This window comes from Eptatretus burgeri, chromosome 16, assembly GCF_056783735.1.
Source record: "Eptatretus burgeri isolate ZD-2024b chromosome 16, Ebu_testis_v1, whole genome shotgun sequence".
In the NCBI taxonomy this organism is placed as follows: Eukaryota; Metazoa; Chordata; class Myxini; order Myxiniformes; family Myxinidae; genus Eptatretus; species Eptatretus burgeri.
Genome location: NC_140976.1, coordinates 54,843,312 through 54,865,643, shown reverse-complemented (window position 1 = coordinate 54,865,643; position 22,332 = coordinate 54,843,312). Strand labels below are relative to the sequence as shown.

At 44.2% G+C, this 22,332-nt stretch overlaps 1 protein-coding gene and 1 non-coding gene across 4 annotated transcripts in view; both read left to right on the top strand.

Annotated features, from left to right (window-relative positions):
• The window catches only part of LOC147011091 (mast/stem cell growth factor receptor Kit-like), a 72,734-nt gene that overhangs the window by 5,120 nt on the left and 45,282 nt on the right, over nucleotides 1-22,332 (top strand). For 2 of the 3 annotated variants that reach the window (XM_085858647.1, XM_085858649.1), the window contains exons 2-9: nucleotides 6,061-6,191; nucleotides 9,738-9,915; nucleotides 12,476-12,665; nucleotides 14,510-14,628; nucleotides 15,390-15,498; nucleotides 15,592-15,669; nucleotides 16,567-16,688; nucleotides 16,948-17,075. In XM_085858647.1, coding sequence (XP_085714773.1) covers nucleotides 6,061-6,191; nucleotides 9,738-9,915; nucleotides 12,476-12,665; nucleotides 14,510-14,628; nucleotides 15,390-15,498; nucleotides 15,592-15,669; nucleotides 16,567-16,688; nucleotides 16,948-17,075 — 1,055 coding nt within the window. Of the gene's footprint in view, nucleotides 1-2,021; nucleotides 2,429-6,060; nucleotides 6,192-9,737; nucleotides 9,916-12,475; nucleotides 12,666-14,509; nucleotides 14,629-15,389; nucleotides 15,499-15,591; nucleotides 15,670-16,566; nucleotides 16,689-16,947; nucleotides 17,076-22,332 lie in introns of those variants that run through there. The other variant, XM_085858648.1, reaches the window with a different exon arrangement.
• Nucleotides 21,187-21,287, top strand: LOC147011092 (U6atac minor spliceosomal RNA). The gene has a single exon (XR_015052619.1). It is a non-coding gene; the product is annotated as a U6atac minor spliceosomal RNA (small nuclear RNA).

Sequence of the window (22,332 nt, the reverse complement as noted above, 5' to 3'; positions counted from 1 at the left end):
AAACCTTGAAAAGGCACATCCTCAGGTCCCCAGCAATATTCCTGGCAAGTTTCAATTAGATCGGACCTGTGGTTGTCGAGAAACAGCGGTCGCAGACACACGTACAGACACACAGAGATTGCTGGAATTATAGATAGATAAACACACAAACAAACTTCTCACCTTCTGATAAGTTTATTATTATTTTTTGCCTTTAATGTGTCTTTCACTGGCTGGCTCGGTCTGACGTTTGACTGAAGGTGGAAGGAATTTGTAAGGCACATGCATTATGGGGGAACCCCACTTTCTGTCACTTCCAGTTAGTGATGGCCGCCGCCATTTTAGTGTGGTGAAATCAACACTTTAGCAAGGATGTGAGTGCCACTGCCAGCTGTGATACTCTTCGTAATTTTTGTTGAGTGTGATCTGCCCAAATGTCGTTCAATTATCTGGCTGGAATATCTTCCCAACGTTTACTTCGTTGCTAAAGTGTTGATTTCACCATGCTAAAATAGCAGTGGCCATCACTAACCGGAAGTGACAGGATGTTCTATGTCCCCAAAGATGGCCAATACTGTATGCAAACCCAGGAGCCTAGACATCTCATAGGGAAGTGTACATACCTCTTTGGTGTGTGTGTGTGTGTGTGTGTGTGTGTGTGTGTGTGTGTGTGTGTGTGTGTGTGTGTGTGTGTGTGTGTGTGTGTGTGTGTTTGTGTGTGTTTGTTTGATTGACTTGTTTGGCCTCTAAGCACTGGACATAGTGATTTGAAATTTTGTGGTTGTACTTGGGATGTGCCAGGGCAGGTTTTTGGTGTTTAATAAATGAAGTCATGGGAGTTTTGGAAGGGGTGGGGGTGGGGGGAGATGAGGCTAATTCTCCATTTAAATGTCTATTATGTAGCACCACTCTTGGCAGGAGTGTATTGCAAGTCCCAGCAATTGACAGTATTATAAAAATCATAGTACAGGATGCATCTGTATGAAAATGTTATCGATATATCTACTATAAATTACTAAAACTCTCATCTTGTATGTATGTATGTATATATTGTTGCGGGCCAGGGGTCGGGTGAGAAGACCACTAGGTGGGGGGATAATTCCGTGACGCAGCGGGTCGCTTAACCGACCGTGGACGCCAATAACTCAACCGCATGACCTCGGGTCCTCCCGTCTATGGGTTAATCGGGTTACCTAATTAATATGACCGTTTTTACAGCCATTTTTCCCTGCTGTGCAGGGGTTGGGCTTTTTCTTGAGGCAATGTTTTTTTATGGCCGGATGCCCTTCCTGACGCCAACCCTGGTCGCCTCTTACGACACACAGGGATATGGTACACCTATTCTAACCGGGGCATACACCGGGACCAGTACACTGGTACTCATTTCGACGACCTCGGAAGGATGACAGGCTGAGTCAACCCCCTGGTGTTAATTCAGCAGCTAACGGGGCTTGAACTCAGGACCTTTTGGATCCCAAGCCGCTGCCCGAACCACTGCGCCAACACCAGGCTTATATATATATATATATAGCAGACAGGCGCCAACACACACACACACACACACACACACACACACACACACACACACACACACACACACACACACACACACACACACACACACACACACACACACACACACACACACACACACACCCCGATGAAGAGAAAGTTTTGCAACCAGGAAGGGAGGGAGTTGAGGCTACGTTCTCTGTACCTTTGTGCTTGATAGTACGATGCACCACCAATACGTTTCGGGGGCGGGGGGGATGCTCCGTAGTGCGGTACCCGACAGTGGGCATGTCGTCTCTGACTTCAGCGCGTGTGTGGAGACCGTGTTTGGAAAGGAGGAGCTTGAGTGGAGAAAGGGCGGAGTCCAGGGTGCGAGGACGGAGTGGTAGGCGGGTGGGGTCGACGTCGTGTGGGCGGAGTCCAGACAGCAGGAGGCGGGTCGTGGCAGTGTCGATGAGGCGAGAGTGGGGAAAGAGAAAGGCGGAGGGACCGCAACAACTTTTATAGGGCCTGCCGCGTGGGGGGAGGGGCCATGCCAAATCGAAACGTCTCACCTGAATCGGGCACTCCGATTAGCCCCGACCCCTCACGTGGCCCGCCAACTTTGGCCAGAAACCGCCTTACTTCGTTTCTGGCAGGGCCATCCCAGACAGCGGGAACATTCCGCTCTGACCCCATGAGATTACATGAATCGCCCACACCGAAATTGGCACGTGAATCATCCTGCAAAAACCCCTGGGCCATGCCCTGGCGATCGGTCGAGGGTCCCAACTGCCCGCTCAGGCGTTCGACCAGCATCGATCAACGCGCTCGCTCCGCACGTGCCAAGGTGGCCCGCACTGTACATTCCCCGGCTCGATCACAGCTCCGCTGGCCATAGAGATGAGAAGACGTTCACCATCCGTGGAGAATCCGCTGCTGCCAGCGAGGGCCGAAGGTACATCGCCATGGATAAATCCATGCAGGTTTCACGAGCGGCGTACATGTCTGCCTTCGAGCACATTCCATACAGTACGCGCGGTTCAGCCATTACGCACATGGCCAGCGCTCGCGTTCACACGACTCCGCTCGCGTGTGCGCAGGGCGAACACCAATATGTGTCGGATATTGAGGTTGAAAAGGAACCAGCCGCTTCTACCCCGCACACTCGTATCCCGCCCAACATGGCGTGGAGTCGTCCTTATCGGTCTCCGTACGTGTTTTGTGCAGCGTGGGCGTCGTGCTGGCTGTGTTTCCTGTGTTGTGAAAAACACCATTCGTGCAGCCTCTGAAGAGGTATTCATTCGTATGCCTTTTTAATGCAACCGGCAATCTTCCCCAGACTATCGAAAGCCCGAGTCGATAATCCCGCACCGCCAAGCGCACCACATGACTTTCCGCACACGCCGGGTTTAGTGCTTGCCCGGGAACGAGGATCTCTGTGTAGCAGTTCCCTCACAGCGGCGCCGCATGTGCTGGCCTTCATGAGGCCCCACCTGACAACGAAGGCGCACGTGGCTGATTTACCTCAGGAATAATCAGACGAAAAGAAGAGTAGGGACGAAATGAAGAAGAAAAAGATTTCAGCAAACCCGAGCTCTTAGATCATCGCAACGCACTCCCTTGTTGTCCCGCTAAACAAAAGGAAAGGGACTATCTACACGTATAATAATGGAATAACTGTCTTGGGACCACTATGATGTTGGATGCATGCGGTTCCGAGAACCGCAACAATATGTTCCCGAAATACAGCCAAAACGGTACACGATAGCGCAAAAATTTTCAGGCCACCTTACTCACCATTCTCCTGCGGTGTGCAGTATCAAGTTTCATTAAAATCGGGCAACGAAAAAAATTATTAAAAAAATCAATTCCCGATTCAGTCAAGTGCTGTTGTTCGTCTTTCGGCTGCTCCTGTTAGGGGTCGCCACAGCGGATCATCTGTTATGATCCGCATACTGATTTGGCATAGGTTTTACACCAGATGCCCTTCCTCACACAATCCTGGATGCCTCTTACGACACAGGGATAAGGATTGGGTTTCGCCATGATTCCGGGCTGCCCTACACCCTCTCATAGCATGGCCCAGCGCAGAATCCCCGTCCTCAAGCGATCCTCCAACCAAGCCTCCGAGTAGCCGGATTACAGGCGCACGCCACTATGCCCGGTTCCGATTCAGTCAAGTATTCTTCGGAATTATTTGATCAATACAAACAACCTCAGCTGTATAGTTCGCTGGAGCTATCCTTTTTTTTCTTTCTTGAAATGATTTTTTCATCAACTGCTGTCACAACGAGAACCCAACGGGTTCACGGCTGGTCTAGTAGGATCTAAAAGTAGTTGGCCAATTTACATACATGCTCTGTATTTTTATGCACTTTTAAACCATTGGATGAAATAAGTGGAATAGTGTTGTTTGTTCTCTGGGTGCACATGGGAATGTTCAAGTAAGTTTGCATGGCCACCCTCAGGCAAAAATAGCATTCCTTTCCTTTCCTGCAGTAATTCTCTGCAGACTACTGTAGTAGGACCTGTTACCAACTGTAGTACATGAGATACTTACTACTCTCATATACTATAGTTCTCACCTGTAGCATTTTTGCCTGGGGTCCAACTTTAGATTTGTACTTTTATGTGAAAGTGTTTCTGCTCTGTTAATGTTTGTGGTGAATTATCACACCTGCTAATGCTCTGCTGCACCGCTGGACAGAATAACTTGAAAACTGGATATTATCGCTGTACTACTTCACTAAATAATAAATCAAACACCTGGAGGTTGTTTAACACAAAATAAAGTTTCTCCTCCCATTCCATAAATAAAGTTTTTTTTTCTGCTATGAGAAGCGGGTGTTTCTCGTTGGAAATAGTTATGGAAAGACATGCAGGATGGGTACTGTAATTGCAACTAAGAGACGTACATAACACATACACAATGCATTATTACAAGGAATATTTGTGTTCTGGTGTTCTACCTGAATGCAGGTCCAGGAGTGCTGCCATCTCGCAGCAGTTTCTTTGCAAGGGTTACACAGAACGGATGAGGATGCAACAGTAAAGATTGGGCGTAAACACCAACAGCAGGGTTGAAGAAAAAAATAGAGAGAGACTTAGACAAATGATAGGTGTGGAGAGGAATGAGAGGTTGTGGGGTGGGGGACTCATTGTATAGACTAGATGGATACAGAAGAAAATTCTCAGGAAAGAAAAACTGGAAATTTGGAAGGAGGTGGACTTGGTGGTGCTGTGGGGAAGGGGGTTGATGGGTTAGAAAAGATCATGGTTTGGGATGATCTGGGAAGGTGGTGAACAGCTGTCTTGAAGACGAGGATGGAAGAATGAAATTGAGAAGAATGTGGAAGTTGGTTCCACTGGTGTGGAAAAAGAGGAACGAATGAGTGGAGGTGAGCAGTGATCCTGGATGGTTTCACCAGTGATCCTGGATGGTGCTGCGGCATGGTTTCATCAGAAGAGGGTTGTTGATGGACCATGTGTGCCCTGCAGAAACTTGGGGTGGGGGGACAAAACGTGGCAACAACAAAGGGTGCAAGACCATAAAGGAGGTGGTAGAAGACAGAAACACCACCGACCTTTCTGCAATGGGAAAATGATACATCCAGGGACTCAGCTTCATAGTGGGACATTGCATTATTATTGAAGGCCTTGGTTTCCGTGCCATCAAGCTGAGCAACGTGTGAGGCAGGGGAGCCAGCTTGGAGGAGTGTGCAGTACCACACCATTTGTCGGCGGATAGGAGTTTAGGTGTGCCAAAGAGGACTTTGTATGATGCAGGATCCCCGGTTGCCCATTGGGCTTGATAGCCAATGTTGAAATGTGGTTTGCCCAAAAAATATAATGGCCAAGAGTGAGACCCAGGAGCTTGAGTGACTGAACTTCCTCAAGTGGATTGTTGCTAAGGAAGTCCATCGGAGGGTTTGCCATACTCCTTTTGGAGAGGGAGATTTGGAGTGTGAAATTTCTCAGGGTTGAAAGACGTATTCCAAGTGTGTGATCAGCTTGTGATTTTGTCAAGGTCTAAAGAGAGGGAAGAGGCTGCTGCCTGTCTAACGGCAGAGGGTGGTATCATGAGCAAATAGATAAAGGGAGTTTTCCATAGTCAGGGAGATCATTGGTAAAGATTAGGAAGAGAATTGGGCCCATAACACTGCCTCGTGGTACTTTAGCCTTGACAGGGAAAGGAGATTAAAAGATTCCGTTGAGAGCGACATGACACGACACGACACGCTGGCTATGAGAGTAGAGGAAGTCAGTAACCCACGAATGGAGTTGACCTTGGGATGCCATAGGCGGAGGGTTTAGAGAGCAAGGCGGGATGCCAGATTAAATTACTTTGGGGAGCACTGTGACTAAACTACAAATGATGAAAGAAACAAGTTCACCATTTTGTCAATATCACCATTAACCGAGTCTCAGCATTGTGACTCAATTTAATAAATCATTTGCTGACAATGCGCCAATTATCGGGTCGATCGGAATACCACCATGTTGGTTGTACATCATTTGTTGCTGTCTGTCAGGAAATTAAGATGCACTAAGTCTTGATTTACTCATCGGCCTGTCCTCACTCCACAGGTGGCTTCCCACAGCTTTGGATTTCACCTGAACAAATACTGGTTATCAAGGGAAATCCACTCACTGCTACCTGTGACATTTCCAATATTCAGGATAACACAGTGACGATTAACTGGCACTTTGATGGAAAGGTGGGTACTATTGATTGTTGTTTATATTGATTGTTGATTCCACCTATGCCTCAAATTTCCTGAAGGGTTTTAAACAATGAGGGCATTGATAGTGAACCTTATGGACGTGGTTCCAGGGAGTTATAAACGGCATGGCAGGTCATTCATTCTTCCTCCTAAGTCAAATTTTACACCTTTCTTACTTTCACAGTTACAATAGGATTTTAAATGAAATTTGCTGATTTCCATCAATGTTGTTCCTGTCCACCGTGACCAGCCGTCCCGTATTTTACAAGATCGGCTCGTTTTATAGTGAAGTGCCCTGTTATGTGTCCTGTTTCCTTCCTTCGTGGGTCACCATTTCTGTCGTACTCTCAGTATATTGCTTTATTTCAGCCTTGATTCCAATCACCATGATGAAGCTGACCTGTACATAGACATTGTGAGCTCAACTTTATCTAGAAGCCATTTAATGAGCCATATTTTAATCTTTAAGTACGTGCCCGTACATGCGTGGCCATACGTGCAAAAACAACTTTCAAACAACCACACAGGCCGTTCCTTCGCTCTCGCGTGGCCGTACGTGCAAACCAAAATTTTTTTTAAAAAACCTTTCGAACAACCACACACGCCGTTCCTTCACTCTCGTAAACGATGACTGGATTGGGGCATTGTATTTATCTATGAATGCGCATAAGAAATTGAGAAATTATTAGAATACAGGAAGTCATCACTATCCGGAAGTGGTGCGTGCTCATACGGAATGTTCACATGCATTCCACGAATTATCGCCTGCATTGAAGTAACAACTGCTGAGATACTTACACACACACACAGAGTTAATTAAAATCCAAATTAAAATCAAGTTTACCTCCCTGTCTTTGCTTGCCATGACATTCGCTGCCATTGACCATTGCCACTCCTACGCCACGGTAACTGAGGCGCCCTTTCCCCATCGGCCACGCCTACGCAGGAACGTGTTTTGTCATTGGTTTGGTAAATAACTGGCCGCAGTAACGTGTCTTGTCATTGGTTTGGTAAATAAATGGCCATAACCTGGGAAGCACTTGTCTGATTAATATCAAACCTTGAAAAGGCACATACGCAGGTCCCCAGCAATATAGCTGGCAAGTTTCATTTAGATCGGACCAGTGGTTGTCGAGAAACAGCGGTCACACACACACACACACACACACACACACACACACACACACACACACACACACACACACACACACACACACACACACACACACACACACACAACACACACAAACACACACCTGGAATTATAGATAGATACCTTCAGGGGCTTGGCCCCATGATCCCCAAAATGTGCCATTCCACTTAACCCCAGACAAAGGAGCTTGTGGTGGCCCCCTTGATCCCTGCCTGAATCTCCCTTTTTAACCCCCCCCCCCCCCCGCCGCGTGGCGGAAGGGGGGATATTGTTGTCACCCAGGTCGTCCGTCCGTCCGGCTAGCTAGGCGTGAGTGCGATAACTCATAAACTGTTTGCCATATCGATTTGAAATTTGGGTCACACATGTACCACCTGAAAAGGAAGAACTCCATTGATTTTGGGCGTGGCCGGATCCAAGATGGCCGACTGGGGTGGCCATCTTGAAAAAAATGTTTTTTGTAATAAATGGAAAAACACTTATCTGATTTCAATTATTTTTCAATGGCGGGGGATTACCCATCTCTGATGGTATATTTTAATGAGACCTAGTCACCCTGTTCATGTCACATCTCGACTCACATCTTAGGTGGGTCATTGTGCAGTCATAAAGCTGATAAAAACAGTCTTGGGACTTTTCGATTAAAGTTGACGATCAAATTATAAATTAGAAGGGCACTCGGTAGAGCGCATACCTCCTCCACGCAATGCCTGAGCCACGAGAACATATCAGGCCTAATACATTTTTGAGATATCACGTTATACAGTAACATATCGTTTTTGGCCCTATCTCTCAATGGGTGAAAATCACTTTAAAAATTAAATAACTCTCGTATCCAGATCCGGATTCTTCACCAAAATCGAATCGGTTCGTCCTTGTCTCACACCCAACCTGTTCGCAAAATTTAGTCAGAATCCGTTCACAACTTTTTGAGATATCCTGTTCACAGACAATCAAACAGACAGAGAGAGGTGAAAACATAACGATTACCTTCAGTGGTGGAGGGAACTAGAACGACACTCGGTAGAGCGCGTACCTCCTCCCGGCTAAACAGTTTATGTTTTGTATCCACTGATAGGCTGAATCTGCATCCGGATCTTAAACAAAATCTAATCGGCTTGTTCTTGTCACCTATTCAACTCATCTACCAAGTTTTGTCGTAACTCGTGCCGCATCCACATCTTTTTGAAATATTGTTCTATATATCCTTTTTGGCCCTATCTTTCAATGGTGAAGAATCACATAAAATAGCAAAATAAAAAAATTATTTTATCCGTATCCGAATCCGAATGTTCACCAAAATAAAATAAATTCGTCCTTGTCACACACCCAACCTTTCCCAAGTTTCGTCCGAATCCCTCAATAACGTTTTGAGATATCCTGCTCACAAATCGACAAACAGGGGCTGAAAACATAACGTCCGTCCAACTTCGGTGTCGGAGGTAACGAGTTGCCTTACAAAGAACTTCAATGCTGGAGAAGACTATTTAGTCGATCAGGCAAGGAATGGTTGCAAACCGATGATTGTTTGTCTGTGCTCTCTATCCTTTTAAAAATACTGAGCCTCAAGAAAGGAAGTAGCATGTGCCATTTTTAAACTCGTTTTTTTTTCACTCGGATGGGGTTTGAAGTTCCAAACAGACACAGACACCCCAAAACTCAGAACAGACACTCTAGGGTAGTGTTTCTCAGCCGGATTTACCAGGTGACCCACCTGTCCTCGTATTTAGTTGCCGTGACTCCCTGTTATCCCTAGAAAGGTTTAAAAAAAAAACACTTTACTGGGGAAAATACTGGGTTTATTCAAGTGGGGGGTTTTTGTTTTTTTTAACCCAGGTGGGGAAAACTTGGCTGGACCAATTAGTTCCAACCCTGTTTACAGGAGTAACAGAAAGACTGGAATCTGGACCATTGTTATTTCCTTCTTGCACACAACATGTCAATTCAGGGGCTCGTCTTACTCGGCGAACATCCATCGATCAGCCTGTTTCTGGCTTTAGTTTTGATCACTCATTAGTTTGAGAATCCAAGTTCACGTGGGTAAGTCGTTGGGAACTTCACTTGGACTTGTGCAACTTAGCGCAGACAGCTCACGACCCCCCCAGGAAACACGCTCGCGGCCCCCTTGGGGGGTCATGACCCACCATTTCAGAAACACTGCTCTGTTCTAAATTGACCTTTTTTGTTTTGTTTCGAATTTTCCTTTTTCTTTCTACAGCACAGTAGTCGGGTTTGAATGAGTCTTCGACACCGCATGCCACCATTGTCCCTGATCACGAGTATCACTATATCTGGAGTTTATTCAATTGTTTGTGCACGTAGTTATTTATGTTCCATGTAATACCTTTCTCGCGTCACCATTGTCTTTTCTGTATGTGACGTAACAGATCCTGAAAGAAAACGTGAAGACTTGGTCTGACTGGGAGGGAGATATCTTTGTGATGAAGAAAACACTGGACATACCTGAAACAAATGGATATCATTCTGGGATATATGTGTGCAAGACACAAGGGGCGGAACTTCCTCATGAACGCAAGGAAGAAAGACTGAATGTCACTGTGCTGGGTATGATGAAGAATCGTTCTTTCTTTAATTAGTTATTGAAACTATTCATTCTACCAATGTCTCTGACTTGCACATGAGGTTGTATATACAGTATATCACAAGCAGCACAAAAGTATTAAGAGCTGTTAGCGTGGCCTTCTGTGGATTAAAAGGACATTGCAATATGAGGGCAACTCACAGTATATGGGATTTGAACCCAGGATCTCAGCAGCTTGATGCAAGTCCTCAAATGGGAATGCCAAACTGTAATCCCAAAATGATGTTTTTACAGAATTTTCTGTGTGATCAGAGCAGAGAGTATGACCAATGTCAGTATGACCGAAACTAAACTCAGACTTACGATGAACCCAGGAATAAATATATATTCTGTAAGGTACTTGATTGAGTCTCTGAGAGTGGAGGCAAAATTTCTTATTTTCATGATTTAGTGACATAATTCAACAGCTTAGGAAGTCGAGCAATCGCAGTTTTTCTCTCTCCAGCACTTTACGGTTAGAAACCCACCACCATGTCTTCATCTCTACCCATGGTTGTTTTCCACTTACTTGCAAGCTTTCCTCTCTTTTATTTACTTTTTGTTAATCCCACTGCTTGTTTTTAGTCCACCTGGTCTCACGAACCCCATTCTCAAAATGATAACCTCATGCCCTCTGTCCTTTTGCTCTTTATGAGCCTCGACTTTGTATTCTAAAAATGCTGGAATAAATTATATTAAGGTGTCGCAGATGGAACCAAGTGCCATTGAGGAATGATTATCTTAGTTAAGTATGAGGAGCGCCTTGATAGGAAACTGTGGCAGAGCAGCCTTCACCAATTTAGGATCCTGATTTTCTCTGGAAGCCACCATTTAATTCTACTGAGGTCCAAGACTACTCGTGTTCTTAGGCCGAACTCAGATGACATTGATCCTCAGCTTCCCGTCCTCTTGACCAAGTATTGCCGTGTGTAGTTCCTCTGCCTCCAGGCCCGTATCCTTCTTCAACATGTTGACGGAGTTGAGAGCTGGTCTTCCGCTCCAAAGTGCGAGATTGGGAGCAGGTTTGGTTTTGCAGTGGCAGCAGTACCCAGCAATCCTGAGAGGTCTTCTTCTTCTAATCTTCTGAAGGGCTATAAATGGGATGAAAATCTTCAATGGAATCATCACATAATTTGACGAGCACTCATTGCAATGGGATTATGCTTATCAAGGAGAGTTGGAAGATAACCTTGTGTTGAACTTTAATTTGGAGAAATTCAAACTTTTGGAGATCATAGTCCACCAACCAAGAGATTTCCATTACTCAGCAAGTGTTTCCACTAACATTGGTCAAATTGTGATAGACCTTGAAGACTTCATTGATGAGGGTCCGCACTTCTCAGTCCCCGGAGAGCATCTACTTCAGGGAAGCTGCAAATTTTGCATTCATGAACCATCCAGTGTCTTTTCAGTTGCATACAGCTTTGGTTGAAGTTCACATCGAGTACTTTCATGCCCTTTGATGATCAAAATTACCAAAATACTGAACAAACAGGACTATGTAAGTGGTCCAGCAGAGATCTTGCCAGAATTCTATCGGGGATGAAAAGATTCGAGACTCAGAATTGCTCGAAGCAACACTAGAGGTTTCGTGGTGATTAAATTCAGACGTCTATGTCACTGACTGCTCGATATGATCCAGTAGACACTAACGTTTATGCTGGTCTTATCTGTCGATCCAGGCCAAGGTTGTGACAGAAAGGTGTGGAAGTTTGAAGGTGTTTAGCTACCGTGTATGGCCTTGTGTTGGCTTAACGGTTAAGGTAGCTGGGTTAAGATCTTTGGGTCTTGAGTTGGAGCCCCATATTTTACCAGTGAAATAACACCAAGTGGGTTGATTCAACCTGTCATCCTTCTGAGGTTGGAAAAATGAGTACCAGCTTATTTATAACAGGGGCAATGCATCAGCAGTGCTTCCAGAAATGATGTAACCAGCAACCACAGGCTGCGTACGAAACAACAAGTAGTGTATGAAACTTCTGTCTCATATACTGAGGAGGAAGTCCACATGGGATGGAGTTGGCAAAATGTACCAATGAACCAATGTTATAGCAAATACCTTTGGGGGGGGGCACCTCCACCCCCCCTTTCCGTGAGACCATGATTTTTTGAAATAGTGTGAACAAACTTTGGTACACACATGGTGATGCAGGTTGTGGTGAAGTTTCAATGAAATCGTTTGTGTAGTTTCAGAGAAGAAGTTGCAAGTGTTTAGGGACAGACGGACTGAGGACAGACGGACGGACGATGCGCCATCCCATAAAATCCCCTGAACTACGTTCCAGGTGAGTTAAAAATGAAACATTCTGCCTTCAATCACAGACAGATGAACTTCTAAATGGTAAACAAAACTATATTGTAACAAAGTCGGCTCCAAATTGCTCTCCTAGAAATTGCTTTGATGTATCTATCATCATCACAAGTAAGGTTGTACCTTGACATTAAAAAAAAATCACCATAACCCTTAGCTTTCCGTGGTAGATCTCAATGAATGTATATGTGTCTGCTTTACATCTGTCCCAATCCCCATCATGCGACATGCAGACCAAGGGTTCATCACATTAGCCTCGCCATTGAGTTCTACCATCAAGATGGTTCCATTTGGGAAAACTCTGCACCTCCTTGAAAGCTTCCGCGCCTTCCCACAACCTGAGAATGCCAAATGGTATCTTTGGAACAAGACCCTGTGCACAGTGTTACCAAAATGCTCAAAGCAAACAAATGGAGAGTTTAAGTAAGTTGGGTTATTATTTATCTATATAATTAGACAAAATATTTATTTGTGTTGAAACATTAATATTACAAGAGGCTGTTAAAGAGGTTGGGGGAACGTGTGAGCAGTGTTTCCATGTATTGATAGGAAGTTCCATTTTATTTTTTATCACAATCATCAGCTGTTATGTGTAGTCATTGATGAATTAACAACTTTATGCCTTCTATTGAACATCAAAAACATTGCTAATGTGATGTATTTTCTCCTTCGGCAAGTTCTGTACTAGTTTTCAGGCTGGAACTTCCACATAGTTACCCCGCCTGCGTCGCGCAAAGCGGGGGAAAGCGTTTGGTTGAATGTCAGTCAATGACCGAGGAATTATTTAATTTCAATGAAAAATTATTTATTTTAACCACAAATTGGCTTGTTGGCACTTACAAAAACCTTCAGTTTAGCAGTACTTCGTATGAAGTTGGCAAAATTGTGCGCCATCTTGCGGGGTTGTACGCACGCGCATAGTGGGTGAAAGCAATTGCTTCATCCTGTCTGTGTCTGTCAAAAAAAATTAAATAATCATTCCAAACGGGCAACTTCATGTTTTTAGTAACTTCATAAAGGACACAAACACAAGGCACGAATAACGAATTTAAAGTGTAAATAAGGAGGTGTAAAAGATGGCTTATCCTAAATGCTTCAACGGCCATAAACGTCTGATTCGATGTTTGTTTGTTTTTCAATATCCTTCAAAACCTTTCTTTCATTTCAATGGAATTATATACTTTGAATTTTATACCTGTGAGGTCTCACCGGCACCATGGCCAACTTAGAAATTCCTGCCCTAACTACTTAGTTGAACGTCAGACCTAGCCAAGCCGGTTCATGAAAGACTGGAGTCAAAATCTTCCTCCCGGCCAAATCCACAATAATGTGGGAATAATTGTGGCCATGAAAAAAAATCGAAGTACCCCACTGCTTCACGCTTTGGTGCTGAGACGAACAGAGAGCTACTTCCACCGGGTCAATGCTGTGCTCTCGTGCCGTGGGGAGGTCATGCGGCTGTGCCACTGATGCAGTGCTCCCTTCCCTGTAGTTAGAGCAGGAATTTGTGATTTGTTCAGGGTGCCGGCGATAGCTCGCCGACTCTTCACGAAGAACAGCGTTGGATCTTTAGCATCCACCAACCGATGCTGGCAGGTGGGACACCCAGTCTAATGCCCATCCAATGGACGCCACACACATTGATGCTGCACCGTGCCTGTGAAACACCGAGTTGATAGTTTATAGCTGCCTCGAGATTGAAACCCAGGCTAGAGGAGAGTTTACATCTGAGAGGAGCGTGCGCATACCTCTAATAGTCTAAGCTATCCTGACAGCCCGGGATGGCACATTTCTTCCCACGGTTTAAGCAATGCCATCCACGTCCCGTAAGCGATCGAATAGCGAAACCAAAAACCTTTATTGGAGGGTTATTTTTTTATTGTTTGTTTCCAAATAATAACAATCACTTTATACCAAAAGAACTTTCCCTCATTAGTCATGCAGTTCAAGTTCCACCAAACAGACTGAACGTGCAGCAATGTGACCATCACAGTTATTCATCAAATGTTCACCTGACCTACCAATACCTGTGAGTCATGGCTGGACATTGAGTTTAAGAACTTCCTGCATGGTCAACATTGGTTTCACGATTTGGGAGATCAAATAAACCAGTGATCCTGATTCTAATCTCTTTGGAAGTTTTTTTTTCTTTTTATTTCGTCTTAGCAGACTATGAGGTGTGACTGGATATTACGTGTTCATTTCTTCATGTGTTATAATCTCTCGATAATTGCAATTAGTCTTTTTTGTTGTTGTCATCTTGACAGCTGCACGTTGGCGCTGACGATCAAGCGAGCACAATCTGCGGATGCTGGAAAATACACTCTCGAAGCTTGGGGCCCAGATCAAGTGCCTGTCAAGAGTACATACTCTGTGTATATTATGGGTATGTTGTAGCATTGCCAGTGACATAAAATGAAAGTGTTCTTGTGAGAATAAAATACTGTTCAGCATACGAAAGAGATCAATTTAAAGACTATAAACAACAGAAGCATTATACCATCAAAAATATTGACCCAAATGATTGGAAAGTGTATGTATATATATATATATATATATATATATATATATATATATATATATATATATATATATATATATACTTGATCCTGTAAGTGACTAGGGTGTTTGAAGAAGCTGTAAATTAATTATCAAAGGAGTAAAAGAAGGGAATTAAACGGAAAATGGTAAGACTTATCTTGGAGGTTTCAGTTAGCTGATCAGTGTGGACTGTACACCATGATAGGTGAAGGCCTCAGGCTGTTGTTGCAGTTGTTGTACGTTGCAGATGGTGAAGGCCTCAGGCTGTTGGTGCACAGGCCTCATGGTCAGGCTGTTGAAGACTTCAGACCATTTGGCTCTCTCATCTTTGTTTAGGTTGTTGTGCATCGGGCCTTGATCAGGCTGTTGGTGATGCCCTGAAGCTACGTTGTAGATTTTTTGTTTGAATGTTTGCTTCTCAGTGTATAACAGACCGTAGTTATTCATGCTTTTTGTGATTGTTGCTTTTATGAAAACCCATGCGATCTTGAGCCGCCAGCTGTCGCTTGTCGTCACATTCTGACAAAATGTGTCCTTGTTCAAATTAGAATTTACTGTATTTCTACATTGGTACAACTTACATCACCTTGACATTATTTTGCACAGTGAGGCCAACAGTGAAAATCTTCAGGCAGAAGGGAAAGACCGTTTGTAGTGCCACAGGCTTTCCAGCTCCCAACATCACCTGGATATACTGCCAAGGATTAGTGCCAAAGTAAGGTTGACATTTAATTTAATTAGTGATATTGTTGAGGTTTTAAAATGGTTTTGCACATGATGTGCATACTTATTCTGATTCTGTGTGCAGATGCAATCAATCTACCGATGGCCAAGTGCTGGAGAGCGCGTCCTTCGAAGAAGACAATCGAAGACCCCCCAACAACCTGTAGGCTTATCCTTCCCTCTCCAATCCCCCCTTCGGATAAGCACCCATTGAGACAAATAAATGAAATGTGTACTGAGAAACTGTCTAGTTACAACCACTTTAAGCAACAACACAAATACATTATGACCATCTTCGGGGGTGTAATCGTTAAAGTGTCTGCTCTGAATCCAAGAGGTTGGTGGTTTGAACCCTGGCCAAGTCATACCAACTGAGTTGTATCAAAGACTCAATATGGTATGTGCATCTTCCTTTCTTGATATTCAGAAATTATTTTAAAAGGATAGAGAATGGACAAACAACCATCTGTTGGTAATATGGGCCAAATGGCCTCCTCCTGCATTAAAGTTCCTTTTAAGGGAATTCCTATTATTAATATGTTCATTCACTTCCTGAATCTTTCTCATTCACTCAAGTATTTTATTGTAATATTGAAGCTAAGCAATGAAAGTATAAAAAAAGATTTATGGTTCTGTACTACAATATTAATTATTTGTAGATTAGTGAGGTTCCTTTGAGTGACCAACCCCACTCCTCCCCCCATCCCATACTCCCAGTAGCAAGATGGGTATTGTAAAGCAAACCTTTTGCAGATTGCACTTTTAACCACCTGTCCGATCTGCAAACATTCTAGTAGGTTCCACATCCTCTGCCCCTATCTCGCATAACCCCCAACCACTCACCAACCACACCCATTTTCACAACTTGCTTCCAGATGTGTACTTGTAACATGTTCTTATCAACCAGCCAACAATAGGTAAACACAGGACAACTTTATATGCGCAAACAGTTTATATCCACAGAAGTACAAATTGCCTGAACAAGTAGCTTTGTTGGTACTTTACTCCCGGAAAGTATGTTTTATCAAAACGTTCAATGTCTTTTTCACACTGCACTTAGGTTTGCACCGGTTGAGGTGAAGACCAAGCTTTTGAACGAGTCCTTCGAAAATGTAACTTTGCAGTGTGCTGCGGAAAATCAGGAGGGAAGCAGTTATGACACATTTGAGCTGCTGCAAAGTGGTGAGGACAATTCGTTTAACCTGGAGACTCTCTGCCCACCTGAGGGTACACCAATTGTCTAATCGGAATTTGAATCCTGATGCAGCAGCAGCAGGGTGAACATAAACCGGATTCATTCGGTGCTGGACGAGTAAACCACTGACTCGGCAGGTCTGGCATATCAAAATTGGAGACCTTAAGATAAATGAGAGGGTAAAAGGAATTTTATTGGAAGTTCTTTAAACGAAATACACTTGGACCTCTTTCTGTGTTCCACCAGCAACCCACGTGGTGATGGCTCAAATTCAAGGAGAACGACAATATATAACAAGCACATGGAAATACCTGGCAATTGCAGCCATTGTTCTTGGCATCGTCTTGGTGATTGTCATCTTCTACAAGTGCAAGGTCAGGTGACAGCCAGATAATCATTCTCACCGATCACAAATTAGTCTTTCTCGTGAGGTCTGGAGGCAGAACCATTGGCCTTTTGTATGACCAAGCAATTTGGCCTAATGTGGCTGACGTGTGTTTAACTTTGTTGGGGTTTTATTTTCCGTTCGGCCTTTTTGTATCATTTCGACCTCAAAAGAGAAATACTTACTTGTCCAAGATTCAAGCTTAAAAAAACTCCTTTGAACACTGCCATCAAGTGGTTGTTATAATTTTTAGCGGCATCTCGCGTAGCGAACGTGGCTCTAAGAGAGCTCGGCGTTCTTCTTGTTCTTCTTCTTGTTCTTGCTCTTCTTGTTGTTCTTCTTCTGGTGAAGCCAAAACTTTTAGGACTCGGCTCTTTTATATACAGGATCTGGATCTCCTGAAATACTAAACACCTGTACACATCCTCACATTGAGGGTGCCTTTTGAGAGCGTCTATCATGAACTTATAAATATATTCGGACATTTGCTTTAAAGTTTCGAAAAGTTCACGTTACTATTAAAAGATTATTCCATTTAATGTATTGTAATTTCGTAAATACACTATTTCGTAAATACACTATGACGGGTCTCGTTATTGGCTTAATCAAGGCACGTGACGAAATATTGGAAGTTGTTGGTTTTTTTTTTTCTTCTTCTTCCTCTTCTTGTTCTTGTTCTTCTTCTGGTGAAGATAAAACCTTTAGGATTCGGCTCTTGGCTACATTTGTCCTTGTTATGGAGAGATTACCCCTGGCTGTAGGTAGACGTTGGAACTCAGCAACTCACTGCAAGACTTTAATCGCAATAGTAAAATGCACCTTCATAAAGGGGATGGCTTCCGTAAAAAGCTCGATATTGTACGAAACGCAGTGAGAAATATTCATGCGTAATGCCTCTGCCTCCACGCATGTTTGGAAAACCTTAAGCAAATCGATTTTCCTGCTAAAGATTGCATTATATCACACAGGTTAGGTCACCAGATCAAGATCGGGTTATTTTGACTAAAGTGAAGCATCAAGAGGTTGTCGTTTGCTAAGATTAATAAATACTAGTGCGTGGCCGTACTTGCAAAAAAGATAAAAATGAATGATTAAGACGGATGAAGAACTATATCAAATCTTGAAAAGGCACATACTCAGGTCCCCAGCATCAATTGTGACGTCATGTCAAACGAAGAAGAAGAACTGTGACGTCATAGCACCGTGTTCTGTCATTGGTTTGGTAAATAAATGGCCATAACTTGGGAAACAGCTGAAACAGACGAAGAAGAACAATATCAAACCTTGAAAAGGCACATACTCCGGTCCCCAGCGTCAATTGTGACGTCGTATCAAACGAAGAAGAATAATTGTGATGTCATAGCACCGTGTCCTGGCATTGGTTTGGTAAATAAATGGCCATAACTTGGGAAGCACTTGTCCAATTAATATCAAACATTGAAAAGGCACATACTCGGGTCCACAGCAATATACCTGGCAAGTTTCAATTAGATCGGACCGGTGGTTGTCGAGAAACAGCGGTCACACACACACACACACACACACACACACACACACACACACACACACACACACACACACACACACACACACACACACACACACACAAACACACACACACACTGCTTGTATTATAGACTAGTGCATGCCCGTAGATGCGTGGCCGTACGTGCAAACCCTCCCCCCCCCTGCAAAAAAACTCAGACCGCGTGCCAGAAACAACAATCACACAAGCTGTTCCTTCGCTTTCACGTGCCCGTACGTGCGTGGCTGTACGTGCAAAAAAAAAAAAATATATATATATATACTTTAAAACTGCTTGCCAGAAACAACCACACAGGCCGTTCCTTCACTCTCACGTGGCCGTACGTGCGTGGCCGTACATACAAAAAAAACCTAAAAAAAAAAACTTTCAAACCGCGTCCCAGAAACAACAACCACACAGGCCGTTCCTTCGCTCTCGCGTGCTCATATGTGCGTGGCCGTACATGCAAAAAAAAAAAACCTTTCAAATAACTACACAGGCCATTCCTTCGCTCTCATAAACGACGACTGTATTGGGGCATTGTGTTTATCCATAAATGCGGATAAGAAATCGAGAAATTATTAGAATACAGCAAGTCATCACTATCCAAAAGTAGTGCGTGCCCGTACAGAATGTTCACATCATTCCACGAATTATCGCTTGCATTGAAGTAACAACTGCTGTGATACTTACACACAGAGTTAATTAAAATCAAGTTTACCTCCCTGTCTTTGCTTGCCATGACATTCGCTGCCATTTACCATTGGCACTCCCACCCCACAGTAACTAAGGCACCGATCGATCCCCATCGTAACCAGCACGGCACGTGATGTCATTGTCGGCCGGCCGTGCACCGGCCTACGTAGCCACGCCCACGCAGCAACGTGTCCTGTGATTGGTAACTAAATGGCGCATCGGCCACGCCTATGCAGCACGTGTCCTGTCATTGGTTAGTAAATAAATGGCCATAACTTGGGAATCACTTGTCCGATTAATATCAAATCTTGAAAAGGCACATACTCAGGTCCCCAGCAATATATCTGGCAAGTTTCAATTAGATCGGACCAGTGGTTGTCGGGAAACAGTGGTCACAGACACACACACACACACAAACACAGACACACAGACACACACACAGAGACACACACACACACAGACACACACACAGAGACACAGACACACACACACACAGACACACACACACACACACACAAACACAGACACACACACACACACACACATTGCTGGAATTATAGATAGATGAAATGAGGTCAATGAGATGACAAATGAAGGGGTTGAATGTAGACTGCAGAGCAATGAGTAAGGAAACCCGTCGTTGTGAATCGTTTTTACCACCAAAATGAGATGTATTTCCTTGGCAAGCATGTTGAGTGGAGCTGAATTCCTTAACACTTCCAAAGGCCACAGCGTTTTGACAATTGGAAACATAAAAGAAGTTGTGCACTTTTTTTGCTAAATTATTTTTGGAACACTTTTTCTTCAATAAATAAATAATAATAAAAATCATCTCCATGTACATTGTACACACCTTTATCTCGTTAGCACCTCTTTATAAACAACATCGCTGAGGAAATGGCGCTTCTTTGTTTCCTCGTCCAGGGCAAGAATACGGAGGCTTTTAATGGCCAATTATTCAATTAGCGCCAACGTATTTTGCCTTTTCGCAAGGAAAAACACGAAGAGAAGAGAAGAGAAAAAACCCCGTAATGGCGAACTCGGCTGAGTTTCTCTTCCCCATCCACCACGGCTACGCAGCAACGCTTCCTGTCATTGGTTGATAAAAAATGGCCGCAGCAACGGTTCCTGTCATTGGTTGGTAAATAAATGGCCACAACCTGGGAAGCACTTGTCCGATTAATATAAAACCTTGAAAAGGCACATCCTCAGGTCCCCAGCAATATACCTGGCAAGTTTCAATTAGATCGCACCAGCGGTTGTCGAGAAACAGCGGTCACACACACACACACACACACACACATTGCTGGAATTATCGATAGATGCAAAAGCAAAGATATACTGGATGTAGTTGTGTGGGAAATGGGGGGGGGGGTGCATAGCTAGACTGGTAAGCATAGTATCGTCCGTGTGTTTTGAGTAGGTTAGATTGGCCTGTAATAGGGACCTGTCATAATAAATTGTTTGTTACATGTGATGCTGAGGAGGCAGCATATGTAATTTGTGGACATTCATTTTGTATGTGTAAACACCTCTGGTTTGTAGACGAGGCTAGGTGAGGAGTTCCAAATACAGGGGCACTCGTGTCACATATGTGAAGGGTGATTGTGATCTCTCTCACCATTGTGTGCCAGGCATGGTGGTGTAGTGGGCTACGGATCCCAAAAGAAAAGAATGTACATTGAATTTTATTGGGGCCGCCCCGTGGGCTGGACAGCCCAGAGGAGAACTCCGCCCAACAGGAGGTGAAGACAAAAGAGAACAGGGGGTCCTTGTGTGGAAGAGGACGTGAACATGTCTACGGAGAAGCTTGAGAAGCAGAGATTTATTGTGGTTCTCTCTACATGAGTTGGGGATTGACACAAGCGTCGACCTCCCTGTGTTGTATGAAAGGAGAGAAGGTTAACACCCCTTGATTTTGAGGAAGAAGACCAGGAGGCCTCATCAGGAAAAGGACAAAGAGGACCACGAGGTCTGTTTAAGGGCGTACTCATCGTGAACGCTCCTCGTGGATGGGTCACTTGATCATGCTCTGGTTTTGGTTTTCTTCATCTTTGCGGCTACCCGTCGCTGGCCCTGCTTGTTACTGGGTCTCGTCTTCCACCTTGTTTTCAAAACGGGCTGCATTGTGTTGAATTGTGTCTCTTCTGCGTATCGCAGGCAAAGGGAAGTCCCACCTGCATTATTAACATGTTGTAAAAAGTGTGTTCTGTCGCACCTCGAGTGGGTTAGGTTTTGTGCTTTTATTTCTCATCCATTGTATTTAAGTTTACATGTCCCCATTCTCCTCTGTGTGTCTTTTGACTCGCTTGATTTGTTCCGTTTATGATGGCGTATTGTCAACCCTCTTCCCTGTGCTGTTCAAGACAAAATAATTTCTTTAAAAGGTAAGAAAATGTGTTTAGAGCTATATTGTGTGTGTGTGTGTGTGTGTATGTGTGTGTGTGTGTGTGTGTGTGTGTGTGTGTGTGTGTGTGTGTGTGTGTGTGTGTGTGTGTGGCGTGCGCGCACACGCCATCAATTTCGGCTCGTTTGAATGACTTGGGGAATGGTAAAGTTGTACAATTATTGAATGCAGTGCCATAAAAGACCGTTTGAAGCATCTCCCGGGATGAAAGGTCTTGGCTCAGAGGAATCCTGTGCTAACAGGTACTCGGGCGTGATATCTGGTGATTTTACGGGTGAGAGATGTTCTTATGCTATGGTGGTAGTAGTACAGCAGTGTGTGCATGCCCACAGCACAAACAAAATCCCACCTCATGGGAAACCCTGGACTCCCCATCCTTGTCCCCCCATGCCAAATTAATCCCAGGACTCTCTTCCCAAACTGAGAGCCCATAAATCACAGTGGACCATCTGTGGAAGGTTATGCAAGCCTATCTGGGCCTTTCCCAATCACGCCATAACTTTTCACAGATGCTCCAGTGGGCTGTACTTGTACCCAGTCCATGCGGATTGACCCATGTCCATAGACCAGCCCGGCATGGCAGGTCTCTTTGTGCTGGCTGTCCCAGAGGTCTCAACC